Source organism: Ochotona princeps, chromosome 24 (assembly GCF_030435755.1).
Source record: "Ochotona princeps isolate mOchPri1 chromosome 24, mOchPri1.hap1, whole genome shotgun sequence".
NCBI classification, from domain to species: Eukaryota; Metazoa; Chordata; class Mammalia; order Lagomorpha; family Ochotonidae; genus Ochotona; species Ochotona princeps.
The window spans coordinates 9,173,206-9,198,431 of NC_080855.1; the positions used below are offsets into that span (position 1 = coordinate 9,173,206).

Sequence of the window (25,226 nt, forward strand, 5' to 3'; positions counted from 1 at the left end):
CCCACGAGTCCTGGTTAACCTAAAGGAGCCAGCTTCACATTAGGGGTCTGGCTTTGCATCAGGCAGGACCTCTTTCTGTAGGTTCAGGTAGTCAGATTCCCCCACACACACACACCGTGATCCTTTATCTGTAAAATACCACCCTGAGCCAGCTTGTCTAGACATGGACCTCTGTGTGTAACCTGCCCCTTGGGCTTTGGGAGTCCAGGGCACTGGATGCTGCTGCCCTGGGGGAGTCCCAGGATGCCTCCTCTGTGGTGCTGCCCTGCCTGTCCACGTCCACACTCCCCTCCCCGAGATTCTCCCAAGGAACCAGTCATTCCACAAAGCGAGTGTTGTTAGAGGGGAAGACCTCAGCAGCTGCCCCTCCACCTCCTCCCAGGGTACACAGTAGGGAAGTGCCTGTCTCCCACTGTTTCCCTCTCAACTGAGGGGTGGGTGGTGCACGGGATTCCAGCCAATCTAAAATGCCATTGAGATGTTAACCACGCGGAGGGGTGCCACCTCCATATCAATGGTGTTCCCACTGAGCCCCCAGCCTTAACTCTTCAATCCCCAGGATCTGACTGCATCCAGGTCGGCCAGAGGAGGGCTAAAGGCCGAGAACATCCACCGTGAGTGGTTCCTCCAGCCTCCCTTGTCCCGAGGCCTTGAGATGGGCTGTTTTGTCTAGTCCTAGAGGCCGAGCGTTTGTGTGTGGGGGGGATGTTCATGTCCACATCCTCCAAGTGACAAACTCTTTGTGCACAGTGGCCTGTCCCACCTGCTTGAGTTGGAAATATTGGACCAGAGCAGGATTAGGGTCTGCAAATTGGGATCCTCCACAAATCTTGTGTGTCACACATGTGTGCTCACACACACAATGAAAATGCTCAGGGTCTAGCGTTGCCTGGGGAGCTGGGGGTTAGCCCAAGACAAGACCCAACTTAGGGTTTGCCAGGACACAGGATGCAACAGTTAACCTAGGAGCGTGCTGACCAGCTGGGCTGAGTGGAACCCCCCAAGGCTGTGTGAGACGGGCTTATTCAGGGCCTGCAGAGGGTGGTGGGGTGGGGGGCCTTTCCGAGACCCAGGCTGGCCGCCTAACACCTGCCCAAACCTGTGTAGCCAGATTCCTGACAGTCCCCAAAGGCAGTGAGGGGGGAACCTCTATTTGCCCTTCTTTTCAGTCATACCCACCCCCCAAGACCCGGCCCCGCCCCTAGCCTCCCCAGCCCTCACCAGAAGGCTGGGCCCTGGCCAGCCTCTGCCCACCCCTCTCCATCCTCCCTGCTGCCACCAGTCCCGCCCCTGACACACAAGGGAGCCCCGGTTGGCTGGAGGCGCTGGGTCGGGGGAGGAAGCACCCTCTTGATCCTCCCTTTCAGACCTGCGGAATATGGAGTGGGAGTAAGTTCAAAAGCTTTCTGGGGCCTCACACTCCTTGGCGAATCTGGTGAACGCAAGAACCTTCCAAAGACCACTAAAACCTACGCCCAACGCCCATGTTCTCACCCTTGGGCTCTGACCTGGAACAATCAACCACTTAAGTTAGAGCCCTTGGTGAAGCCTCTAGCTCCCCTTTGCTGGCCCCGCCCTGCCCCTCCTGCAGCACTGCTTGGCACTCTGCAGGTGTTGGGGGGTGCACAAACCTCCCAGAATAACTGCCATAGGTTTGTGGGTCTAGCTGCTGTAGGTCCCAGACATTCCTGGTTCACTCCCCAAATTCCTACAACAGCCAGTAGCTAGGAACTCACCCTGGGGTCTCCCACGTGGGTGCAGGGTCGTCTGTACAGAGACCACCATCCACTGCCTAGTCTGGAGCCTCAGCAGGGAGCTGGGTCAGCAGTGAAGTGCGGGGGGAGCCCCTATGCCACAGCGGGTTAAGGTGCCACCTGCAGTGCTAGCATCCTGGCTAACTCCACGTCCGGTCCAGCTCCCTGCATAAGTCCTTGGGACCCTGCACCTACGTGCGAGACTAAGAAGCTCCTGGCTCCTATCTGGATCAGCTCAGCTCTGGCCGTTGCAGCCACATGGAGAGTGAACCAGTGGATAGAAGACTTCTCCCTCTATCTCTACTTGTCTGTGTAAATTTGACTTTCAAATAAAAATAATAGGTAATTTTTGGGGGGCCCGGCGGCATAGCCTAGAGGCTAAAAGTCCTTCCCTGAACACACCAGGATCCCATATGGGCGCCAGTTCTAATCCCGGCAGCTCCACTTCCCATCCAGCTCCCTGCTTGTGGCCTGGGAGAGAAGTCCAGGACAGCCCAATGCTTTTTTTTTTTTTTTAAGTTTATTTATTTTTATTACAAAGTCAAATGTACAGAGAGGAGGAGAGAGAGAGGAAGATCTTCCGTCCGATGATTCACTCCCCAAGTGACCGCAACGGCTGGTACTGCGCCAATCCGAAGCCGGGAACCAGAAACTTTTTCCAGGTCTCCCACATGAGTGCAGGGTCCCAAAGCTTTGGGCCATCCTCCACTGCTTTCCCAGGCCACAAGCAGGGAGCTGGATGGGAAGTGGAGCTGCCGGGATTAGAACCGGCGCCCATATAGGATCCTGGCGTGTTCAAGGCGAGGACTTTAGCCGCTAGGCCACTGTGCTGGGCCCCAGCCCAATGCTTTGGTATCCTGCACCCGTGTGAGAGACCCCGAAAGAAGTTCCTGGCTCCTGGCTCTGGATCGGCACAGTACTGGCCGTTGTGCTCCCTTGGGGAGTGAATCATCGGACGTAAGATCTTCCTCTCTGTATATCTCACTTTGTAATAAAAATAAATAAATTTATTAAAAAAGATTATTTTTTAAAGTGAAGAAGCTGGGATTCAAATCAGCTCTTCAGTTATGGGATACTGGCATCTAAAACTACCACAAAGCTTGCCCCACCCAAATGGGTTTTTGGCCAAGAAAGTTAGAGACCTTGACCATTAGGGATCAGGAACTGAGCTTTTGATCTGACATGTATAACTTCCAGACTGCTCTCGGAAAGAGATCTTTTCTTTGAACCAGAAGGCAGGGTTTGGGGACACTAGGTCTCACCCCCCTTGGCCACTTCCTCTAGAGTCCAGCCACCCCGTTAAGCATGGGTGAAGAGAGCTGGGCCCTGAGTTGCACCCCTGCCCTGGGTTCCTGCCCTTTCCCCTCCCTGGCCCCCTTCACCCTCCAGGTCTGGGTGTGTCCCTCCTCCACCTCCACAATGGGCTCTTTCTCTGGGGGCCTCTGGAGATCTTCAACAGCTCAGCTCAGCCCCCAGTTTCTGCAGTACAGGTGGCGAGGGCACACCTTAGCTGCCGGGACTGGTGGGGGGCAGGTTTTCTAGGTCGTTGCCAGGGCAATGCCACCTGAGCTGGCTGCCAGGCACCTGTTGCCAGGGGAACCCTGCGGGCGGAGCTCTCCCTGGGGAGTTGCTGTGCGGGCGCCACTGGGCTGAGACTGAAGACAGATCAGATTCCGGAGTCCTGGGTGTGCGGGTGGTGAGGGGGTGGGGGAGAACGATACTGGGGAGCTGGAGCTTGTTTGCATCATGAAACACAGTGGGGCCCGGGAGTGGGAGGCCAGGGAGGAGGTGGGCCCAGGGGGGCATGACGGGAACCCAGTGATACTTCTTTTACCCCAGCCCATTGTCTTTAGGGGGACCTCAGTTCCTTATTTGGCAGTTCCTCCTAGGTCTTCCCAGATCCTCTGTCCCTGTTTCCCACAGGCCGGGGAGTTCTTCCCCTCCCTGACTCCCAGGCCCCCTCATTCCACTCCCTGCCCACGCACTCCAGCCCCCTCCTCTCAGTCGCTCAGGTTTCCCCACTGGCAGCCTCCACAGCCTAGCTCCGCTCCTCCCCTGCCTGGGCCTTAAAAGCCCTGCCTGCCGCGGGAGGTGGCATAATCCCCGGTGGCACCCAGAGAGGGAGCAAGAACGGGCCAGCAGCAAGAGGACGTAGTTCCCCCATCCCCGACAGCCCAGCCTGGACGTAGCCGCAGCAAACCTGACAGACACAAGCCCCCTGCGAAGACACTAACCCAGGCTGCTGAGCAGGACGGTGAGACGGGCTTGTGCCCCGCCAGGGTCAGAGGCACCTTCCCAGGAGGCTGCAGATGAGACAACAGCCCTAGGTCTTCCTGCTCTCTGCACCAAGCAGGCCACCGGGGGCTGAGACCGTGTGGCTGAGGGCACAGATGGCTTCAGCAGGCCTGGAGCTCCTGGGGATGACCCTGGCCGTGCTGGGATGGCTGGGAACCCTGGTGTCCTGCACCCTGCCACTGTGGAAGGTGACCGCCTTCATCGGCAACAGCATCGTGGTGGCCCAGGTGGTGTGGGAGGGGCTGTGGATGTCCTGCGTGGTGCAGAGCACGGGCCAGATGCAGTGCAAAGTGTATGACTCGCTGCTGGCGCTGCCCCAGGACCTGCAGGCCGCCCGTGCCCTCTGTGTGGTCGCCCTGCTGCTGGCCCTGCTTGGCCTGCTAGTGGCTATCACAGGCGCCCAGTGCACCACCTGCGTGGAGGATGAGGGTGCCAAAGCCCGCATCGTGCTCACAGCGGGAGTCATCCTCCTCCTGGCCGGCACCCTGGTGCTCATCCCTGTCTGCTGGACAGCCCATGCCATCATCCAGGACTTCTACAACCCGCTGGTGGCCGAAGCCCTCAAGCGGGAGCTTGGGGCCTCCCTCTACGTAGGCTGGGCAGCGGCTGCCCTGCTTATGCTGGGCGGGGGGCTCCTCTGCTGCACCTGCCCCCCAGCCCAGTTGGAGCCGCCCCGTGGGCCTCGGCTGGGCTATTCCATTCCCTCCCGCTCGGGGGCTTCGGGGTTGGACAAAAGGGACTACGTGTGAGGTGGAGGCTTGGGCTGCGGGCCACCCGCTCCTTCGGCCACAGCCTCCGGACCCAGACTGCCTCTCACCAACACGAGCCTCACCTTCCTACTCAGAAGCGCAAAGTGGACACTGATTCTTGTGGCCTTCTTCAGGGGCGACTCTGCCGTATTCTTGTGGGGTGCCCCAACCTAGCACTGCCTCTTCCAAATCATCGCTCCTTCTGCTGTGTAGGACACAGGATGCCCCTCTCCTGCCCAGGAACCTGAGCCTCCTGGACCCCATGCTCTCCCTACCCTTGAATTGTCCCTGGCCAGCCCCACCTACTTAAAGGCCCAGACCGCACCTTCTGGGAGGGGTCAGTCCCCCTCCTCCACACCAAGTATACTCCGCCCCCTCCAGCCCTATTCATGATAGAAATCAGGTGCAAATGGCCATTGAGGCCCAGGATCCTGGGAGGCAGCAGGTGGCAGCCCAAGCACTTTGGGCCCTGTCACCCACCTGGGAGTCCTGGATGTTGTTTAAGTGCCTGGCTTCAGCCTGACCCAACTCTGATTATTGTGGGAATTTGGGGAGTGGGTCAGATGATTGGAAGGTCTCTATCCCTCAGTCACACTGCCTTTCAAATAAATAACTCTTAAAAAAAAATTCATAGCTGGATTTTCTCTGATTGTTGCACCCCAGCTGGGCAGGAACAGTTGCTGGCTTTGCCTGAATGGGGACTTGGGCCATGGCATCTGAGCCAGGGAACACAGGACAAAATGTGGTGTGTGATGTGTGTACCCCTCCCTGACCTAGCCAGACACTCAGCAACAGGGCATATGAAGCAGATAACCTTTATTCAGCCAGAGAGGTGTACACGGGCTGCATCGGCAGTGAGTGGGGGTGGGCAGTATCTACAGCACTTGGGGGGACCTGTGAGGAGGGATGAGGGCGGTCAGACACCAGACAGAAAAGTCCAGCTCGGTTCTTCTTCCGGGGCTGAGAGGTGAGGCCTCTGCACGTTGCACAAACCTGACAGGACAGGGAGGGGACTGTGACTGTCCCTGCCAGTCCAGGAACTCGTGGGACAGGCCGCTTTGTCACAAAGCAGATCAGCAGTGGCCTTCACTTCCACAGTAGCAAGCTGGCTTGCAAGGTAGGAAAAAAACGCAGAGGTGAGAAACACAGCCCGTAGAGCCCAGGTGGGAGCCTGAGCCATCTTCTTGGGGTGCCCCCTCAAAGAGCAAAACACAACGACAGAAGATCCAATCCCAGAATGGACAGACACCAACTGCAGCTCTCAGGGCTCTGGCTCCCCACCCCTCAGACGTAATTCTTGGTGGGGTAGTCGGAAGGGCCCCGGGGGGTGGTGTTGGGCCCAGATGCTGAGTAACGGGCCATGTAATGGCTGGAGCTCCGGGACCCACCAGAAGGGCAGGTGCAGCAGAGGAGCCCCCCGCCCAGCATAAACAGGGCAGCCGCTGCCCAGCCCACATAGAGGGAAGGCCCCAGCTCTCGTTTTTGGGCTTCGGCCACCAGCGGGTTGTAGAAGTCCTGGATGATGGCGTGGGCTGTCCAGCAGACAGGGATTAAGATCAGAACCCCTGAAAGGATGAAGACAATCGCAGACGTGAGCACCAGGCGGGCCTTGGAATCCTTGTCCTCCACGCAGGTGGTACACTTGGCCCCAGCGAGGTAGACCAGCAGGCCAAGCAGGGCCAGCAGCAGGGCGACCACACAGAGGGCACGGGCGGCCTGCAGGTCCTGGGGCAGCGCCAGCAGCGAGTCATACACTTTGCACTGCATCTGGCCCGTGCTCTGCACCACGCAGGACATCCACAGCCCCTCCCACACCACCTGGGCCACCACGATGCTATTGCCGATGAAGGCGGTCACCTTCCACAGTGGCAGGGCGCAGGACACCAGGGCATTCACCCAGCCCAGCAGCGTCAAGACGATCCCCAGGATCTGCAGAGCAGCGGAAGCCATGGCGAGGGTGACAGTGTGGCACTGAGTGGGCAAAGAAGCAGAGGGGTGTTCACAAGAGGCAGTGGTAGTGGGCACCACCCGGGACGCCAAGGGCCTGCAGAACAGGTCAGCGTGGGGCTGAAGGGCGGGCAACATCAGTTAGTCCCAGCAGATGTACTGCAGCCCTGCTACAGCAGTTCAGTCAGGGTCCCTGGCTCCACTCAGCAGGTGCTGCAGCCTGGCCTGGCCCAGCAGGTCCCTGGAGGAGCAGAGAACCCTCCCACCCCAAAGCACTCCCTTCTCCAAGGCTAGCCCTCCCCTTCTAGGGGTCATAGGGCATGCCATCCAGCTAGGGCCCAAAATGCCAGGCCAGGGTCCTCCCAAGAGTTTACTGCTGCACCACCCCGGCCTGAGAGCCTAAGGCGGTTAGTACTTTCAGGGGTGCAGCCCAGGCTCCCTACTATTTAAAATTTTTCCGGTTCACAGCGCACCTGATCCTCCAACATACCCACCCCCGCGCCAGTGCAGTGGGCCGTCGAGGGAGGGTGCAAGCAAAATCTTCATTCACTTTTCCAGGGGCTAAGCTCACGATTTCGGGGGAGGGGGACCGGTTTCCTCCTCTGAGTGAGCGCCTGCCCTAGCCCCCTTTTCTTTCCACCCACTGCAGGGTTAGTTCCATCCGACGGCTGGGCCGCCCACCTAGGGAACCAGGCCGCGCACCTGGGGAGGGCCTTAATGGCGGCGCGGCCAGCAGGGTCGGAACCAGCAGGTGAGGGGAAGGGCGCCCCGCCCTAGAAAGGCGAGGCAGGTGGGGGAGGGGTGTCCGGAGTTTCGGTGCCTTTGTCTCTAAGGAGGGGGAGGGGCGCTTAACCTTTTCGGAGGCCGCCACGGGCGCAGTACCCCCGGCCCCGGGACTTGGTCGGCCTAGGTGGCCGCCGCCAGGCGCACAGCCCAGATTCTGCGCACGAACCCCGACCTGCGCCGCCCCCACCCCTGCGCGCAGCCTCAGGCTTCTCTTAGGCTCACCTGCAACTGGAACTGGCGAAATTCCTAGGCCGAGTGTGGGGATGCGGGCGCAGGCGGGGGTCTTAAAGAGGCTGTGACGTCACGGGACCACCTCTCCTGGGGAGGGGCAAGAGACCCTGACCCCGACTGCAGCGGGTACTGGAATCCCAGCCCGGACAGAGGGGGGCGCTCGGTGGCCTGGTGGCTGCGCCCGCCGTGGTGCGTGGTCGCGGACTCATGCTAGCTGCCGTCGGCATACGCAGCCGAGGTGAGGGCGCGGTGTACTGAGACAAATGGGGATGGGGTCTCGGCCCCAGCGCTTCCTCGCGCTGGGACTCGGGAGCGCCCCTCGCTCTCCGAGGCTGGTGCTGGAGACAGCATGCGCACAAGTCTAACGCACCAACCAAGGAGTAGGTATATTTATTTATATTTAAAGATGTATTTATTTTTATTGGAAAGTCAAATCTACAGAGAGAAAGAACGATGTTCCGTGCGCTGGCTCTCCCCAAGCGGCCACAACAGCCGGGGCGGAGCAAATCTGAAGCCAGGAGCCTCCTATGGGTCGCGCATGTGGGTGCAGGGTCTCAAGGCTTTGGGGCTGTCCTCCACTGCCTTAGGCCACAGGCAGAAACCTAGATGGGAAGTAGAGCAGCCGACGCCCACATGGGATCCTCGCAAGGCGCGGACTTTAGCCACTAGGCTACGGCGCCAGGGGCCCCCAGTGTGGTTTTATGTTGTTATTGTTATGTTTCCGGAGTCCAAACAGCAGCGGCGCACCTGCTTCGGGTCTTCCCTGCCTGTCACCCCCGATGCACAGCCGTCGGACTCGAACACGCGGAGCTTGGGGCAGCGTCTGCGCTCCCTTGCCAACACTGGGAGCAGCGGGCCGGCGGGGCGGAGCGTCCCGGAGCACCAGGGGCGGGCGGAGGCGCGGATCCCGCCCCGGAAGGCGGGGGCGGGCCGCTGCCCTGGGTCCCCGCCGGCGGGCGGCGGGCGCAGACGGCGGCAGCCGCGGGACGCGCACCATGGCTAGGCGCTCGTGGCTCTCGGTGCTGCAGCTCCTCGTGCTCGGGCTCGGGCTGGCGCTCCTACGTGCCGCATCCGGGGAGAGGGCGCCAGGTACGCGGGGATCAGCGGCAGCAGAGGGATTGCCCCGGGGACTGGGCGGAAGTGGGGGGACCTGACGGGTCCTGGGGTCTGGGGCCCGGTGGTCTTCTGAAAGCGCAGCCCCTGCTTCGGGAGACCCTATCCCTCTTTCAACTTCATCCTCGTGTATATTCGGGCTGGGTTTCTCCGCCTGTCCAGTTTTTTTTGGGGGGGGGGGCAGTGTCTGTCCCCAAAGTTCGGACTGCAAGTAGAGAGAGAAAGTGAGTTTGAAGGCGAATGTGTGATGTGGTAAGGGAACGCGCCCTAACTGGTCAACTCGGGGACTGCCCAGCAGGTCACCGAAGAGTTGGGGGAGTGTGTCGGGAGACATGGGGGTCTGTGCCCTCTATACCATGTGGGGTGCCCCCTTCCATCCGGTGACTTAAGTGCCCAGCTATGCGGGGGGGAGGGGCCGGGGTCGGGCCCGGTGCCCAGGAGTGAGTCACCCGCTCGCAGCCAGGCGGGGGGTTATGAAGACCTAATGCCTCCCCTCCAAGGCTCCTGGGCAGCCAGGGTGGGGGAGCCTAATCCCTGGTCAGGCCGTGCGGTCACCTGTGAGGAATGTAGGGGGAGGGCGCCGGTGACTCACGTTACTGACTGACCCTGACCTCAGCCCCCAGAATAGCCGCGCCCCACCCCCAGTTCTGACCCACCGCCCCCTCCCCAGGCACCGCCCCCTGCTCTCGCGGCAGCGCTTGGAGCGCGGACCTGGACAAGTGCATGGACTGCGCGTCGTGCCCGGCGCGACCACACAGTGACTTCTGCCTGGGCTGTGAGTGCAGGGCGGGGTCGTGGCGAAAGGACCTCCCGAGTGAGAGTGGGAGGCCGAGGAGGTGGGATCTGAAGGGAGTGGGGAGAGGCCGACCTCTGACTTGGGTCCGGCCTGCAGGCACAGCGGCACCTCCCTCCACCTGGCGGCTGCTCTGGCCCATCCTGGGGGGCGTCCTGAGCCTGGTTCTCGTGCTGGGGCTGCTTTCTGCCTTCCTGGTCTGGAGAAGGTGCCGCAGGAAAGAGAAGTTTACTAGTAAGTAAGCCCCTGTCCCGGACCCTGGTTTGGCATCTGCTTGCCACCCCCTGCTCAGCACGGGACCCCCTTCTTCTCTTGCAGCCCCCATAGAGGAGACCGGTGGAGAGGGCTGTCCTGCCGTGGTGGCTCTGATCCAGTGACCCAGGAGGGCCCTCTGCTGCCAGCAGGACCACACCCATTCATTCATTCGTTCCTCCTCGAGCCATCCCCTGCCTCTCACACAGACAGGCTCCTCCAGCTCTGGGAGTGGGACACCGGCTTCAGCCTGCCCAGGGTTCAGAGCTTTGCCAGGGGTCCGAGGGTCCGTCTCTGGCTTCAGGACCACGCACAGAAACAGCTGACACTGACTAGAAAATGCAGTATTTGCACGAGGGTTCCCCCCCGCCCACTGATTCTGGGGGCCAGACTGACTTCAGGGGCAGACACCTCTGCCCTCCCCCCAAGTCCTGAGATTCACCAGGGTCCCAGCTTGGTGGTTGGGGAACCCATTCTTAACACTAGGGGGCTGGCCCTCTAGGGGGGCTGTCCCTAAAACACAGACCTCCCCAACCCGCAAAGGGGGAGGAAATATTTATTTTGGGGAGAAGGCTTGCGGGGGAGGGAGAATTTATTAATAAAAGAATCTTTAACTTTAAATGGCTTGGAGAGTGCCCGGTCGCAGCCTGCTGCCCGGAGCTGCAGGAGGGAGTGAGTCAGTGCCGCGGGGGCGGAGGCGGGGCCCTGACTCACACATTCTCAATGCCCGGAGCCGGCCCGAAGGTTTTCCAGGGAAGACCTTGAGAGAAAGCCCCGCCTCCAGGGCCCGGCCAGCCCATCCTCCCCAGAGGCCCAGGTTCCAGATGAAAGCCAGTTTGTGAAACAGTCTTTATTATCCAGGTCTTGGGGAAGCACCACCTCCTCCCTGCGCTCCGGGCCCTCCCATCCCAGGGCGCCCTGGGGCTCAGCATCTTCAGTCCTCGAGTCAGCAGGTGGATGCCTGGGCACCTGGTCCTTCAGTGCTGGTGGCTGCTGGTTCCTGGGACCCACACGCTCAGGGCTCCCTCCCGTCCCCAGTGGGAGCGGCAGGGGAGGAGGGCGCAGGAGGGTCCCCCAGCCTCAGCAGCCGCAGAGCCTCAGGGATGAGGTTCCCAGGGTAGCGCCAGAGAAGCACTTCAGAGCTGGGGCTCCTGGAATCAGAGAAGACAATGAGGGTCTGGTGCTGGCTCAGGCTGCTGACCTTGCCCGGGCCAGGCTCCCAGGAGCACTGCGCAGGGAGCCACAGGACGCAAACTGGCGGGAGGCCGGGCCTGGGGTGGCCTGAGGACCCACCTGAGAGGAGGCAAGGCGGGGGGCAGAACCACAGGGGGGCTGCAGTAGGGGTGGTCGTTGTGCAGGCTGAGTCGGGAGAAGTGGGTGGCCATGTTCTCCTCCGACAGGAAGTGCTTGCGCAGAGGTTCCCTAGGGAGGCAGGCAGGCCGGGTGTGCAGAGGGGAGACGCAGACCCTGCCCGAGTGCGCCCGGGTGCTGCTCCTTGCTGACGGCGCACCCACCCTCGGCCCCTTCCTGAGGAGCTGCGCCTGCGGCGTTGGCCAGGCTCCCGCCCCCCCCACCTCGGTCCGGTCATGACTGACTGTCCAGCCGCCGTCATAGGCCGGGTCATCCGGCAGTCTGCCTCGGAGGTGCCCCACTCCACGACGTCCGCATTCCAGCCCTGGGCTGAGGCCCACCCGAGGGCCACCACAGCTCACCTGGCATCGAGGCCGCGACCGGTCCCCAAGATGGCCCGGGGCTCGCGCAGGGCCCGACCTCGGGGGCCTCGCTCCAGGGGCGGCTGCAGGATCATGAGGGTGCGGGGTCTTGCGGGCAGAGGGGTGGGATCCCGGCGGCGAGGGGCGGGCCTCTGGGGGCGTGGCCCAGGCAAGGGGTGTGGCTCTAGGAGCGCGCTGCGCCGGAGCTTCCGCGCAGGCGCGTCAGACGAGGCACCGCGCGGCTGGAGGGTCGCCGGGCTGGGGTGGGGCCCCGGCGTAGGTGGGCTCCTGTGGGCGCCACTGCTCAGCGTCGAGGGTCTTCGCGGAGTTCTCAGTTCCGGGGGTCCGCGGTGACCGCGTTCCTGTCGGCCTGACCGGTGGGACTGAGGCGGTGCGGCGGCGCGGAGGGGAGCAGCTCGCGGGCACGTCCGGAATCGGGCGGCTGCGTCACGCGCAGCACTCTGGGACTTGTAGTTTCCGACATGGAGCGCTCTGTGCCGCTGGCCGTGCCCTTGGGTCAGGTGAGGTGGACGTGGTTGCGCGGTGCCTTCTGGGGTTTTGTAGTCCGTGTCCAGGCGGCGTGGGATCGTGCCGTGGGCCCTGTTTGGCGTGGCTGTGTGTGGGACTCGGATTTTCACGGAGAGGATTGGGCTGGCAGAGGAACCCAGGAGAACCTCATTGGGCCTACCCGTCAGCTCAGATCTGTGTCCTCTTCTTGGGATAATATCTGCTGTTTAAGCGTTTTCCTGTGGCAGCCTTGGGTACAGCAGCTCTTGATTTCGTGACACGGCCTCCTGTGAGCGCCCTTCGTGGAGTCACCCGGGATTGCCTGGGAGGTGACCTCAAAAGAGGACTGAAGGACCAGAGTTGTGGCCTAGCTGGCTAAGCGTGAGCATCCCTGCTGGGCTCCTCCGCTCCGATCCAGCGCGCTGCTAACCACCTGAGGGCAGCAGAGGATGGCCCAGGTGCTTGGGCCCATGTCCCCGCGTGGGAGAAACCCAGGTGGAGCTCCAGGTTCCTGGCTGTGGCCTGGCCCAGCCCGGGAAAGTGACCAGGGCTGCAAGATGAGTCTCTCCTCCCCTGTCTATAATTATGCCAAATAAAAATAAGTCTTAAAAAAAGGGGGGGGCGGTGGCTGAACCTTGCGGCCAGGGACCAGGTCCTCACGCCGTCTCTCGCCATAGATGGAGGTGTTCCAGGCCCTGCAGCGGCTGCACATGACCGTCTTCTCCCAGAGCACCTCCCCATGTGGAAAGTTCCTGGCTGCCGGCAACAATTACGGGCAGATAGCTGTCTTCAGGTACCCCGGGCCTTTTCCTCAACACTCCCACCCCGAGCAGCCCCCAGCCACTGACTCCTGAGCCCCCTTCCTGCCCCCCTCCTAGCCTGTCTGCTGCTCTGAGCTCAGAAGCCAAGGAGGAAAGTAAGAAGCCCGTGGTGACCTTCCAAGGTGGGTCTGCCCACAGGGCCTGGCTGAGGGGACCCTGGGGGCAGGAAGCATGGGGGTGGGGTAGGGGGTTGGCTCACTCAGGTTCTGCATTGCCCTGCATGTAGCACACGACGGGCCTGTGTACAGCATGGTCTCCACGGACCGTCAGCTGCTCAGCGCCGGGGACGGGGAGGTGAAGGCCTGGCTCTGGGCTGAGATCCTCAAGAAGGTGAGGAGTTGGGGACTTGGGGAGGGGCCGGAGTGCACTGCCCCAGAGGCGGCCTGAGGGTCACCCAGTGTCTCTCCTCACCCTGAAAGGGCTGCAAGGAGCTGTGGCGGCGTCAGCCCCCATACAGGTGAGTCAGGGGCCCAGGGTTGGAGGGGGACAGCGCTGACTGGGAGCAAGGCCTGCTCCCTAATGCTGACACTCCGGCCTTGCTCGCCCAGGACTAGCTTGGAAGTGCCTGAGATCAACGCCCTGCTGCTGGTCCCCAAGGTCTGTGACTGTGCTCCCGGGCCCCTGCCCTGCTCCTTGCCCTGATGGGTGGTCACACACACCCCTTTCCTCCACAGGAGAACTCCCTCATCCTGGCTGGAGGAGACTGCCAGCTGCACACCATGGACCTTGAGACGGGGGCCTTCACAGTGAGCACAGGCCTGGGCTCAGGGTTGGGGCCACCTGAGGTCTCCTCCTGACCCCAGCCCTCTCCCGACAGCGGGCCCTGCGGGGCCACACAGACTACATCCACTGTCTGGCACTGCGGGAGCGGAGCCCCGAGGTGCTGTCAGGCGGCGAGGACGGGTCTGTGCGGCTTTGGGGTAAGGTGGGAGCCGCAGACGGGGCGGGAGCAGGCCCGGGAGGTGAAGGTGGGAGCCGCAGACGGGGCGGGAGCAGGCCTGGGAGGTGAAGGTGGGAGCCGCAGACGGCTCATGGACCTTTCCCTGCAGACCTCCGCACAGCCAAGGAGGTGCAGACAGTTGAGGTCTACAAGCATGAGGTGAGAGCTCTGGTACACCCCCTCCCCTCTGCTCTACCTCCCCGCACCCCCACACCACTGCAGACAGTCCCTGGTTCCCCCCTCCCTCCCAGGAGTGTGCGAGGCCCCAGAATGGGCGCTGGATCGGATGCCTTGCAACGGATTCAGACTGGATGGTGAGCAGGGCAGAATGCAGGGTGGGGCAGCCATTCGAGGCCGTGCCAGCGAGAGCACTGTGGCTCACAGCATTTGGGGTTCCACTCTTCTGCTCAGGTCTGTGGAGGAGGCCCAGCCCTTACCCTCTGGCACCTCCGGTCCTCCACACCCACCACCATCTTTCCCATACGGGCGCCCCAGAAACATGTCACCTTCTACCAGGACCTGGTGAGGCCCCTGCATGTCCCTCCTGCCACCCTCACCAGCCCCTCTTCTCCCATCCTGAGCCACCTCCCTGTGCCCCTAGATTCTGTCCGCCGGCCAGGGCCGTTGTGTGAACCAGTGGCAGCTCAGCGGGGAGCTCAAGGCCCAGGTGCCCGGCTCTTCCCCAGGACTGCTCAGCCTCAGCCTGAACCAGCAGCCGGCAGCCCCTGAGTGCAAGGTGGGCCCTCTAGGGTGCTGGGCTGGGCCAAGAGGAGGCCCAGGCATGCTCAGGTCACTCATGCCCCTCTCACCACCAGGTTCTGACTGCAGCTGGCAACAGTTGCCGGGTGGATGTCTTCACCAACTTGGGCTACCGGGCCTTCTCCCTGTCCTTCTGACCGCCAGAGGCACCTGCATGCCGCTCCCAGAGGCTAAGAGTTTGTTGTTGTTGTTATTTTTTTTTTACAATAAAGTTTCAGATTTTTTTTCACAAGAATGTAAGCTAGGTCTGTGTTGTGATTTATATATTACTCTGTCGGATCTTGATACATAAATATTCAGTCCCTCGCAAAGGCATGCCAGGGCAGGGACCTCCTGCTTAAAGGTCGGCCTGCACAGAGGCGAAAAGCAGCCGGCCCCACCGCATGTGCTGCCACACACCTGGGGCCACCCAGTGCCCAAAGGCCAAGAGCCGCTCCCAGCTGGGGGCGAGGAGGGCACCCACGCTCCTGGGAAGCCACCTGGGCTCTCGGGTCACTGCCCGCTGGACGAAGCTGAGCCCTGGCCGTCAAGTCCTTCGGAAGAGGTTGCCCAGGAAGCCGTCTCGCAGCGAGAAGCGCGGTGCGGCCCGGCGCGGAGACTGCGCCTGCGTGGATGCACTCAGCTCCTTCTGGCGCTGCGAGCGCAGCTGCTGTCCAATCACTACCTGCATGTCGTCCTGCGTGGGCGCGGGGGGCGGGTCAGCGCGCGGGCCCCGCCCCGCCAGGCCCCGCCCCCGCCAGCCAGCCCCGCCCTCACCTGCCAGGCCTCCAGCTCCTGCGTGAGCGCCACCTTCTGGCGGATGGTGCGCAGCAACTCCCGGGACAGGGAGTCCCGCTCGAGCGAGACGCGGCTCAGCTCCAGGGACAGCTCCAGGGTCCTGCGGGCGGGAGGGAGCCGGAGGTCAGCGGCCTCAGGGTGGGAGCACGCACGGAGTGGGCCATTTCTGGACGGGAAGGTTGAGGCTCACTTGTTCACGGCCTCATCGCGATCCGAGAGGGCGCTGCGCAGGGCCTCACCGGGGTCGTCCTGTGCCCGCAACTCCTTCTGCCGCTGCAGCTCCTCTCGCAGGGACCGCAGCTCTCCGTGCTGCAGGGTGAGCTGCGGGGCAGGAGAAGGGGGCCGCGAAGCAGGTGAGCCCTGTGCCTGCCAGCCCCGGGTCCTCCACAGCAGGGGACTCAGAGACGTGATATACATCACCACCCGCAGCACCCCGGGGCAGGTCGTGGGGAGAGGGTGTGTGTGGGGAGCCTATGGCAGAGAGATAGAAAGTGGAACTGGAGGGGCATCTAGGAGGGCTTCCAGGAAGAGGTTGGCATGCTGAAGGCTGACCACAGGTTTGTAGAGGCAAAGGGCAATCCTGGATTGCGCTGTCAGGAAGACTGACAGTCGCGGGGGCTCTACTTCCAGCACCACCCACTTGCCCACCTCATCCTGCAGCCGGGCCACCTCCGCCTCTTTCTCCTCCAGTATCTCGGCTGGGCTGCAGGCTGCTCGCTTCTCGGGAGGCTCCAGGCTCTCCTCCTGGGTTGGGGGCTGTGGGCTGGATGCCTCTGGGGTCTCCTGGCACTCCTTGGTCTGTGCACCAAAGGACTTGGATGGTCATATGAGCAAGGTGTGCAAAGAGGGGGGCCTCAGGCTGTGCCCCTCCTGTGCGCCCCAGCTCACCCGGGGGTCTCTGTTCTCCTTGGCGTGCGGGGCCTGGGCCTGGTCGCCCTCGAGGCTATGGGCCAGTTCCAACTGCAGCGAGGCGCCCGACACGTTGGCGTCCTGCAGGCGCGATTCTTCCTCCAGCTGGGAGACCTGCCGCTGCAGCCTGCGCAGTGCGCTCAGCGCCTCGCTGGCCTCAGAGCGCGCACGCTCCAGCTGCCAGGGCGTGCACACAGGCGTCTGCAGGGGACCATCCTGCACGGGTTGCTGGCCACGCACTTCCCCTTAACCCACATCAATTTCCTCGCCCATAAAGCAGGGTGCGGCTGGGCGTCACCGCTCCCGGACCCACCCCCTCAGGTCATCTCGCACAGCAGGGCCCAGCCCTATCCCCTGCTGGCCTGCCTCCGAGCCCCCCCCCCCACCACGTCATCCAGCACCTGCTGATCCCGCCTCTGCCCTGGGAAGTGTGTGTAGATGCCATTACCACTGAGGCTGGTCTCCCCACAATGACAACAGACCCCAGGATCAGAGCCCAGGGTCTCACCTTCAGAAAAATCTCAAGAATCAAACTATGCCCCTTCTCTAATTCCCTTTTCTCCGTGGGCACAGCCTCGATGTGGCATAGGCTAGGTCATTTCTGGCCTGAGCTCCATCCCTGATCTCCCAGCTGCTAGGCCGGGCGTTCCCCTCCACACGTGCCCTAGGGCCAGTGCCCCTGCCTCCCTCCACACGCGCCCTAGGGCCAGTGCCCCTGCCTCGGTGGGCAAGATGCAGTCCAGCTTCAGCTTCCCCAGACCCCTCACCTCCAGGCTGTGCTCCTGCCTCTCTCTGCGCAGAAGTAGCAGCTCCTCGTGGGTGGTCTGCAGCCGGCCCTGGCCTTTTTCCACCTCCTCCCGCAGGCCTCGGATCTGGGCCTCAAGGTCCTGCCTGCGGCTCTGCAGCATCTGGTTCTGGGACGAGGCCGCAGGGCTGCAGGTGTGGGCTCCTGGTCAGCCCAGGAGCATCCTAGCCCAGCCGTCCCGGCAGGAACTCACCTCTCCCTGCAGGCTCTCGAGCTGAGTCCTCAGCTCTGCCCCGGACAGTGCCTGTGACTGGCACTGCCCTCGAAGGCTGTCCAGTTCTCTCTGCAGCTCCTGCTCCGTCCGGGAGGCCTGGTGTCAGGGGTGGGGAGTGGTAGCACTGGGGTCCTCAACTGGTCACCAGCGTTTATGGCAAGTCCAGTGTAGCCAGTCCTCCATGGTCCTTCTCCCCCACCCCAGCACCGGACCCCAGCTCTCTTGTCCCACCTGGGCCAGCTGCTGGCTGAGCCGGAGGTTCTGTTCACTGAGTTCACTCAGAGCGCGTGCCCGCTCACGCCCGCTGTCCTGCTGCTCTGAGCGCTGCTCTCCCAGCTGGGCCCGTAAGGCCTCCACGTCCCCCTCCAGCTCCATGGCTCTGGCCTCCCATTCGGCTCCCCGGGCGGCCAGACCCCGGCGGAGCTCATGATTCTCCTGCTGGAGCCGCTGTGGGAGCAGACAAGGGGTCAGCTATGCAGAGAGGGAGAGGGCCTGGAGCAGATGCACCAGGGGTGGGGAGTGGCAAGACGGACATGCAAACCACAGAGAAGGAATGGGGGTGAGACCCAGACAGGCAGCAGAAGAAAGATTTGGGCCAGGAGTGAGGGGGTGGCCCCGCATGGGGGTGGGAGCAAAGCCCCCTTGCCCAGGCACACTCACCTCCGGCTGCCGCCTGCACTTCTGGACCCGGGGTCGCAAACGCCGTTTTTGGCGTCTGAGTCTGGTAGAATCGATGCCCCGGCCCATGGCCTCCCACACCAGCTGTGACCCAGGCTCCACTGGACCCTCTCTCCCTGCTCCTCTCAGCCAGCTCTCTCTAATTAACCCCAGGCAGCCCCACCCTGGCCCAACGCCTCTGCTGCCCTCCCCAAAACCTGTCTGACCAGCGGAAGCGACGCGCTTGGCACACCCAGATGCCCAGCTTGGGGAGGCTCAGGCCGGGTCTAGGGGGTACAGGGATGTCCTCTGGCTCCACTCTCCAGGCCCTCAAGGCAAGGAGGGCCTGGGTGCCGTCAGGTGTGACCTCAGCTGTTCCAGTTACCAGCAGGCACGCCTGTGAAAGCATTTCATCTGCCCACTCTCAGCCTGCAGGTGGGGAAGCCACAGATGGGCTAAGGGGCTTGCTCACGGCCACACAGCCCAGGATACTGGGCACCCAGGGAAAGGCGTGTAACCTGAGCTACCCATGGCCCACATCACAGTGCCTGAGCTTGACTCTCAATTCCTATTTGGATTCTAATTTCCCATCAGTGTAGGCCCTGGGAGGCAGCAGGTCATGACTGGAGCGTCAGTGGGAGCTGAGGCCTGAGCTCCTGGCCACTGCAGGCATCTGGGGAGTGAGCCAGAGAGCAGAGAGTGGGAGCTCAGAAATCCCAGGATATGATCCAGAATGAGGATTGGGGTGCAGGAGGGGGCTCCAGGGAGGGAGCCATGTTGGAATTGATCCCTGAAGGACAAGAAAAAGCAACCAGGAGGGAGCCAGCAGGTATGAGGGCCCTGAGAGAATAGACTTGGGTGGGCTGGAGCAGTGAGCAACTTCCCCTTCATTCTGAGGGGGGACTGGAGCTGTGGGGAGCCCAGAGCGAGGATGGACATGATCTGGTGGGCAGCATCAGAAAGCCACGGGTGCCCCTGACGGAAAGGGCTCTTCAGGAGACAAGAGCAGGAACAGCATGGGGGACACAGATCTGGAGGCTGCCCAGGTGTGAGTTTTCCACTTCAGTACAACCATGGGGTGTGCTGGGTGTGGGAAAGCAGGCAGTGAGGCTGCAGAGCAGAACCTGCCCAACAGGTGGCCTGGGAGAGAAACTTTCAGGCAGGCGGCTCCCCAGAGGCAGTAGGGCCAATGACACAGACGCAGGGGGATGTTGGGGTCCAGATGGGGAGCCCCATAGCCATTGGGGCTGACACAGCAGAGCAAGGATGAACCTACATACATGATGTGCAGGAAGCCCTTAGCCCAGGCCCAGCTCAGGTTAAGCTACCCTATACCAGTGCCCTCCCTCGCCCGGCCTTTCCCGCTCACTTCCTCCCGCTCAGCGTGCTGTGTGCTCAGCGTCTCCAGCTGCCGCCGCAGCTCCTCATTGCGCTCCAGGAGCATCTTGCCCAGCTCGGCGGCCAGCAGCAAGTCCTTCTCCTTCTGCTGCAGCTGCAGGGCCAGGTCCCCTGGCTCCTGGGTCACTGGGCCACCTCCCAGGAACGAGTCCCTCCGCTCCAGCACAAAGGGGAAGAAGCCCTCATCCCCACTGGGGGAGGCGCCCCCCGACAGCAGTCCTGAAGGGAAGCTCGGCCCATCTGGGGAGCTCATGGCCCCTGCAGCATCTGTGGAGACAGGTGGGCACAGGCTTTTCCTCTGCAGGACTGGCCAACACCTAGCCCACCCAGGCCCACGGCCAGGTCTCCCCTGGGCCACTGGGGCTTAATGATCTATATTTTGGCCACGGCTCCGTTAATGTCCTCAGGGTAAACTGAGTCAGGGAGCCGCAGGACACCTGTCCCTACCCCCCCTCTTCCCTCTGCCCAGGCAGTGTTTGCCCCAGCCCTGAACATCTGGACAAGGAGTCCCAGGTACCAGGCTGTGGGGACTGAGCATTCAGGGCCAAGGGCAGCCCCTTCTCTTCCACGGAGCCATGGGGCCCCATCCCCTGGCCCCCAGGCATCCAGCCTCCTCCCTGCCCCAGCACTGCAGGTTCCAGAATCTTCACCATGGGTCCTCAGCACCTGCCCTTTTCCCCCAGGGTGTCTGAACTCCACCCTCCCACTTTTGGGGGCCCCTTCCCAGAGTGCTCCCCAGTCCCGGATTCCCACCCACCCTTGCCCCCAGTTTTTCCCAGGATGCCCCCAATTTTCAAGGTTCTGGATCCAGGCCCAGGCCAGGGCGAGGTAACAGGTTGTGCCGGTCAGCGCATAGATTCTGTTTACCTCCCGGCCCGCCCTGGGGATGGAAATCCCACGCTCTCGTGGGTCCGCCTCCCAACCCAACCTGGAGTCGGGGGGCTTCGGAGCACGGGCTCCATTCGCCAGCCCTCTGGCTCAGCCCTTGCAAGGGTCCCCACGGCCCCCGCACCCCTCCCAGCCTTCCTCCGTGCACACATCGTTCCTCTCCTGCGTCCTCCGCCAAGCGTCTGCCAGCACAGCCCTACCCGCAAGACGCAGGTGTCCAGCCCCAGAGGGTCTCCTCGACTTGGCCCCGAGGGCCCGCTCCGTCCTAGACTCGGGCCGGCCCTCCGCTCCTCTTCCCTCCCCCTGCGCTCCGCTGAGTTCCTCCCCGCGGGGGTCCGTGTTCCCCGACTCCACGCAGTCCGAAGGCGTCCGAAGCCCCAGACACCGCCCCTACCTGCTGGCGCCCCCAGCTCCCTGCAGTCCCAGGAGTCCGGCCCCGCCGCCCCGGGTCCCCCAAGTTTCCCGCCGACGGTCGGGTCCAATCAGCCCCGAAGCTGGGGGAGCCCCGCCCACGACACCCCCAAGCTCTCACCTGCCGCAGCTCCCGCCGAGGTCCCCTAGGTGCCAGCTCCTCTCTTCCGGGGGCGGTGCCAGGTGCGGGGTGCGTACAGGTGAGGGGGCGGTGCCGCAGCGCCCTCTGGCGGCCCGAATGGCCTCCACCCCCCGGAGGCAAAGATGCCGCCCCAGTCGCTGCCGAGGCAAGTGGCAGCCCCAGGAGCACGCCTGAGCCCCTGCTGCATGCGGACCCCACTCTGAGCATCCGAGGAGGCTCCTGTCCCCTCACAACAAGAGGCAAGAAATCATGGGCGACGATAACAGATCAGACCCGGTCCGGTCTCCTGGCTCAGCCGGTTTTTTCCTGTTGATGACATCCCCATGAAACAGGAAGTTTGTTATGGGGAGGGGTGGGCAGGAGACTTGGGCTAGGGTCCCACAGACAGAGGTGAGGCAGATGTGACGATCCCACGGGACTGGGCCCCGGACGCTTCCCAGAGTCCCACTCGCAGTCTCCCCTGTGACCAGGGCTGGGTGTGGAGCCCAGGCTTGCCAATAGCACGGCCTGGAAACCAGGGCATTCCAGTGTACCCTGGGTCTGGGTCTGAGCAGGCTCTCTTTAGAATGCCTTGCACCCTGTGGGCCTGGTGCCTGGGCCCTGGGGCTGTCCACCATGAACCTTTGCTTGCCTGAAAAGCTGGGTCCCCATACCTCAGACTGGGCATCAGGTCTTTGGAGTGATGGGAGGTGGGGAAGCCAGGCTATTATGGAGAGCTGGGACTCCTGGGAAAGGGTTCAGTGATTGCCTGGCAGGTGGGTGAGGAGCATGGTGTCTTCCTGCCAGCAGACAGCAAGTGGGTAGGGACAGAGACCCATCTTAGCACTGCCTGGCCTCCAGAGCTGCTTGGGGACCAGGGAGGAGGGAACACAACTCAGCACTCCGTCTCCCAATGTTGCCCGACCCCTGGGAAGCACACAAATGCCAGAGAGCCCTCTCCCAGCCCCACTGACATCATACCCACCCTCAGCACACTAGGGGCTCCAACAGAGACCAAGTGGACAAGGCCCCTTCCCCCAGACCTGGGGAGCAGCTATAGATGCCATCTACAGGAGTGGAACCTGTCAAACTGTAGGGTCACAGAGTCCAGCTCATGGAGCTGGCATCAGCAGTGAGAATGAATCCTAGCTTGACCAGGTAGCACATATGTGTGGCTGTGCCACTCAGAGACCCTTAGTGGCCCTTGGTACCTGCTGGCACATGGGAGAGCAAGGATGAAGTGGGGTCAAGGAGCCAGCCCTTGGCTCTTCCGATGACCTCCACAGGGCCACTGGCGGCAAGCACCCCACACCTTGCTCAGTGTGTCAGCCTACTCTGGCATTACCCACCACCTGCTCCTGGAGGAAGGCACGAGTGTGTGGCCACACGGCGGACCCCTCCACCTGGCTTGCCTAGCCCCCAGCCCCAGCCCCTCTTTAGACACTTGAGACAGTTCCATCCTTGGAACCTGGCCATCCTACTGCTGCCCAACAGGAGCATCCCTGTCAGTAAGAAGGAGGGTGGGTAGGAGGGGTTGAGGGTTCCTGGGGAAGCGGGGACACAACCAGAAAGGCAGGGAGCAGCACAAGGCACTATCACCAACAGGCCAGGGTACCTGGTGGGAAGGATCTCCCAGGCCCAGGGACGCCTGGCTAGTGGACTCGGTTCTCCCTGCCCCCTACCCCAGCAGAGGCAGTCCAGCGAGATGGGCTGGTTCTGGATCAGGGCGCCTCAGGCTTTTACAATGTGTGCAAAGTCTATAAACAATGAGTTGTATTGTTTGCAGCGTCAAAGTCTTTATGTGAAACAGTTCCTCTGGCTGCGTTGTTCTGTGACCTGCTTGCTCTGTTTACCCTTATGTTTCTGAGTTGTTTTTTACCTTTTTTTTTGCTCAGCTTTTAAAAATGATTTATCCAGTTTTACTAGAAAGGCAGATCAGATTTACAGAGAGGAGAGGCAGAGAAAGATGTTTCATCCACTGGTTCACTTCTCAAGTGGCTGTAACCGTCAGAGATGGGCCAATCTGAAGCCAGGAGCCAGGAGCTTCTTCTGGGTCTCCCATGTGGGTGCAGGGTCCCAAGGCCCTGGGCCGTCCTCTACTGCTTTCCCAGTACACAAGCAGGGAGCTGGATGACAAGTGGAGAAGCTGGGACATGAACTGGTACCAATATGGGATCACGGTGCATGCAAGGGAAGAATTTAGCTATTGGGTCATTACACTTGGCCCTTTGTCCAACTTTTCAAAAAAATCTCAGTTTTATTGAGATGGACATTGGTTTCCTGGAGCTGGTGCCACACCCTGCCCTTCATACCAGGTTGCTTCCCAGCCAGCTCTGCTACCTGCCTTTCCTGGCTTCAGGGGTTGGCTCCCCAGCACCCCCGCTCCCCAACACAACACTACACTCCCTTGCTCCAAGCTCTGCCTCCATTAAAGTTTTATTTATCAATTAGTTTTTTATTTATTAGAAAGGCAGAGTGATACACAGAGTGAATCTTCCACCGCAGATTCACTCTCCAAACCTCCCCAACAGCCAGGGCTCAGCCAAGCTGAAGCCAGAAGTCAGAAACTCCATCCATCCAGGTCGGCTCCACGGGTGATGGGGACCTTCTCTGCAGCCTCCCAGGATGCGTTAGAAACCAGCTGAATCACCACAGTCAGGATGCTAGCTGGCACATTGATGCACCTGTACACAGCAGGGCATGAGGTGGGGTCAAGGGGAGAGGCATTGGGCTCTGTGGAGTCAGCCGGTACAGGGCGCTCTGCTGCTTCTTGCTACCTGGCAGCCATCCCTCCAATTGGGATGAGAGTTAGAGAGTTGGCCAGGTTCTGCCCAGAGGCTTGCTCAAGCTACAGGCAGATGATGGTCGGACTCTCCCTCATCGGGGTCCCTGATGCTTGTGCCTTTGGCTGGGGGTCCATGGGCCTCCTGATCATTTCTGTGCACACAGCCTCTGCCTGTGGCCTGCCTGGATGCTCCCCCAACCCTGGGTGGCCGCCCCATGTGTCTCATAGCCCAACTCCTCCAGAGGAGGACCCAAGAGGCCTGGCCAGGAGATGCAAACATAAAAATATTTGTTTATCTGAAAGCCAGGACAGAGAGACAGAAAGAGAATGAGAATCTTCCATCTTCTGGTTCACTCCCCAAATGGCTACAGCACTGGGGCTGGGCCAGAGTGAAGCTAGGAGTCAGGAGCTGCATCCAGGCACAAGAGCAGGGAGCTGGATGGGAAGTAGAGCAGCCAGGACAGCAGATACAGCAGGTGGTAACTTAACTGACTAGTTCATAGTGCCAGCCCTGTGAGGCTTCCCAAGCTCCAGCCTGGCAGGTCCCAGACCACCCCTTCTGTGGAGTTCTACTGCCCAGGAAAGTGCCCAGGCCCACTCAGGCTCCAGGAGGGAGACTTGCATCCACTTCTCAGGGAGGGTTGTCACTTCCCTCTGTCACCAGGTTAGATGCCTCAGCTGTGGGTTGCACTGCCCAGTGGGCTTCCACAAAGCAATTTTTCATGTGTACTTAGTTGGAGAGGCTCACAGACCACATGCCTGACTGATCCAGACTTGACTCCAGGTCTTACTGACCCAGGCCTGACTGACCCTAAACCTGGTTGACCACAAACCTGACTGACCCCAAGCTGGACTGACCCTAAGCCTGAGTGACTACAAGTCTGACTGACCCAGGCCTGACTGACTGCAGGTCTGATGTTCAACTGCAGGTCTGACTGACTGCAGGTCTGACTGACTGCAGGTCTGACTGACCCAGGTCTGACTGACTGCAGGTCTGATATTCAACTGCAGGGCTGACTGACTGCAGGTCTGACTGACCCAGGTCTGACTGACTGCAGGTCTGACTGACCCAGGCCTGACTGACTGACCCAGGCCTGACTGACTGCAGGTCTGACTGACCCAGGCCTGACTGATCCAGGTCTGACTGACCCAGGTCTGACTGACTGCAGGTCTGACTGACTGCAGGTCTGACTGACCCAGGTCTGACTGATCCAGGTCTGACTGACCCAGGTCTGACTGATCCAGGTCTGACTGACCCAGGTCTGACTGACTGCAGGTCTGACTGACCCAGGTCTGACTGACCCAGGCCTGACTGACCCAGGTCTGACTGACTGCAGGTCTGATGTTCAACTGCAGGGCTGACTGACTGCAGGTCTGACTGACCCAGGTCTGACTGATCCAGGCCTGACTGACCCAGGCCTGACTGACTACAGGTCTGACTGACCCAGGCCTGACTGACTGACCCAGGCCTGACTGACTGCAGGTCTGACTGCAGGTCTGACTGACCCAGGCCTGACTGACTGCAGGTCTGACTGACTGACTGTAGGTCTGACTGACCCAGGCCTGACTGATCCAGGCCTGACTGACCCAGGTCTGACTGAC

At 61.6% G+C, this 25,226-nt stretch overlaps 6 protein-coding genes across 9 annotated transcripts; 3 read left to right on the forward strand and 3 right to left on the reverse strand.

The window, feature by feature from the left end:
• The first annotated feature begins 4,029 nt into the window (after positions 1-4,029).
• Positions 4,030-4,830, forward strand: CLDN9 (claudin 9). Its single transcript, XM_004586688.2, has one exon. It carries the CDS (start codon positions 4,145-4,147, stop codon positions 4,796-4,798), a length of 654 nt encoding a protein of 217 aa, XP_004586745.1. The 5' UTR covers positions 4,030-4,144; the 3' UTR covers positions 4,799-4,830.
• Positions 4,831-5,599: 769 nt separating this feature from the next.
• Positions 5,600-6,766, reverse strand: CLDN6 (claudin 6). Its single transcript, XM_004586689.2, has one exon. It carries the CDS (start codon positions 6,746-6,748, stop codon positions 6,083-6,085), a length of 666 nt encoding a protein of 221 aa, XP_004586746.1. The 5' UTR covers positions 6,749-6,766; the 3' UTR covers positions 5,600-6,082.
• A 1,961-nt stretch (positions 6,767-8,727) lies between these two features.
• TNFRSF12A (TNF receptor superfamily member 12A) lies at positions 8,728-10,158 on the forward strand. The gene is made up of 4 exons (XM_004586690.2): positions 8,728-8,851; positions 9,546-9,650; positions 9,768-9,902; positions 9,987-10,158. The coding sequence occupies exons 1-4, from the start codon at positions 8,758-8,760 to the stop codon at positions 10,043-10,045; spliced, it is 393 nt and encodes a 130-aa protein (XP_004586747.1). The 5' UTR covers positions 8,728-8,757; the 3' UTR covers positions 10,046-10,158.
• A 592-nt stretch (positions 10,159-10,750) lies between these two features.
• HCFC1R1 (host cell factor C1 regulator 1) lies at positions 10,751-11,881 on the reverse strand. Of its 2 annotated transcripts, XM_004587042.2 has the most exons (3): positions 11,633-11,881; positions 11,214-11,342; positions 10,751-11,071 (listed from the first exon to the last, which is right to left on the reverse strand). In XM_004587042.2, the coding sequence occupies exons 1-3, from the start codon at positions 11,725-11,727 to the stop codon at positions 10,936-10,938; spliced, it is 360 nt and encodes a 119-aa protein (XP_004587099.2). In that variant the 5' UTR covers positions 11,728-11,881; the 3' UTR covers positions 10,751-10,935. The 2 variants fall into 2 exon arrangements, with proteins under 2 accessions (XP_004587099.2, XP_058536772.1); XM_058680789.1 differs by lacking the exon at positions 11,214-11,342.
• Positions 11,882-11,914: 33 nt separating this feature from the next.
• Positions 11,915-14,899, forward strand: THOC6 (THO complex subunit 6). 2 transcript variants are annotated; one of them, XM_004586691.3, is made up of 13 exons: positions 11,915-12,153; positions 12,817-12,932; positions 13,018-13,082; positions 13,187-13,290; positions 13,380-13,417; positions 13,509-13,557; positions 13,635-13,706; positions 13,778-13,880; positions 14,010-14,059; positions 14,152-14,214; positions 14,312-14,422; positions 14,502-14,636; positions 14,716-14,899. In XM_004586691.3, the coding sequence occupies exons 1-13, from the start codon at positions 12,115-12,117 to the stop codon at positions 14,794-14,796; spliced, it is 1,026 nt and encodes a 341-aa protein (XP_004586748.2). In that variant the 5' UTR covers positions 11,915-12,114; the 3' UTR covers positions 14,797-14,899. The 2 variants fall into 2 exon arrangements, with proteins under 2 accessions (XP_004586748.2, XP_058536771.1); XM_058680788.1 differs by lacking the exon at positions 11,915-12,153 and adding an exon at positions 12,478-12,597.
• Positions 14,900-15,160: 261 nt separating this feature from the next.
• Positions 15,161-20,935, reverse strand: BICDL2 (BICD family like cargo adaptor 2). 2 transcript variants are annotated; one of them, XM_058680790.1, is made up of 10 exons: positions 20,702-20,829; positions 19,391-19,686; positions 17,596-17,811; positions 17,344-17,460; positions 17,113-17,259; positions 16,325-16,522; positions 16,085-16,234; positions 15,627-15,757; positions 15,416-15,536; positions 15,161-15,335 (listed from the first exon to the last, which is right to left on the reverse strand). In XM_058680790.1, the coding sequence occupies exons 2-10, from the start codon at positions 19,670-19,672 to the stop codon at positions 15,186-15,188; spliced, it is 1,512 nt and encodes a 503-aa protein (XP_058536773.1). In that variant the 5' UTR covers positions 19,673-19,686; positions 20,702-20,829; the 3' UTR covers positions 15,161-15,185. The 2 variants fall into 2 exon arrangements, with proteins under 2 accessions (XP_058536773.1, XP_004587100.2); XM_004587043.2 differs by lacking the exon at positions 20,702-20,829 and adding an exon at positions 20,840-20,935 and having other exon boundaries at positions 15,162-15,335.
• Between the last annotated feature and the right edge of the window lie 4,291 nt (positions 20,936-25,226).

Excerpts from the sequence above, each read along its gene's own strand:
- CLDN6 (XM_004586689.2), bottom strand. The coding sequence starts at position 6,748 with ATGGCTTCCGCTGCTCTGCAGATCCTGGGGATCGTCTTGACGCTGCTG.
- HCFC1R1 (XM_004587042.2), bottom strand. The coding sequence starts at position 11,727 with ATGATCCTGCAGCCGCCCCTGGAGCGAGGCCCCCGAGGTCGGGCCCTG. Across the intron at positions 11,343-11,632 it reads GGTCGCGGCCTCGATGCCAG|GGAACCTCTGCGCAAGCACT; the intron begins GTGAGCTGTGGT and ends CTGCCTCCCTAG. Across the intron at positions 11,072-11,213 it reads CCCGCCTTGCCTCCTCTCAG|GAGCCCCAGCTCTGAAGTGC; the intron begins GTGGGTCCTCAG and ends CTCTGATTCCAG.
- BICDL2 (XM_058680790.1), bottom strand. The coding sequence starts at position 19,672 with ATGAGCTCCCCAGATGGGCCGAGCTTCCCTTCAGGACTGCTGTCGGGG. Across the intron at positions 17,260-17,343 it reads TCGAGAGCCTGCAGGGAGAG|AACCAGATGCTGCAGAGCCG; the intron begins GTGAGTTCCTGC and ends GCCTCGTCCCAG. Across the intron at positions 15,537-15,626 it reads CGCGATGAGGCCGTGAACAA|GACCCTGGAGCTGTCCCTGG; the intron begins GTGAGCCTCAAC and ends TCCCGCCCGCAG.
- THOC6 (XM_004586691.3), top strand. The coding sequence starts at position 12,115 with ATGGAGCGCTCTGTGCCGCTGGCCGTGCCCTTGGGTCAG. Across the intron at positions 13,707-13,777 it reads TTGAGACGGGGGCCTTCACA|CGGGCCCTGCGGGGCCACAC; the intron begins GTGAGCACAGGC and ends CTCTCCCGACAG. Across the intron at positions 14,637-14,715 it reads CGGCAGCCCCTGAGTGCAAG|GTTCTGACTGCAGCTGGCAA; the intron begins GTGGGCCCTCTA and ends TCTCACCACCAG.
- TNFRSF12A (XM_004586690.2), top strand. The coding sequence starts at position 8,758 with ATGGCTAGGCGCTCGTGGCTCTCGGTGCTGCAGCTCCTCGTGCTCGGG. Across the intron at positions 9,651-9,767 it reads CAGTGACTTCTGCCTGGGCT|GCACAGCGGCACCTCCCTCC; the intron begins GTGAGTGCAGGG and ends TCCGGCCTGCAG. Across the intron at positions 9,903-9,986 it reads CAGGAAAGAGAAGTTTACTA|CCCCCATAGAGGAGACCGGT; the intron begins GTAAGTAAGCCC and ends CTTCTCTTGCAG.
- CLDN9 (XM_004586688.2), top strand. The coding sequence starts at position 4,145 with ATGGCTTCAGCAGGCCTGGAGCTCCTGGGGATGACCCTGGCCGTGCTG.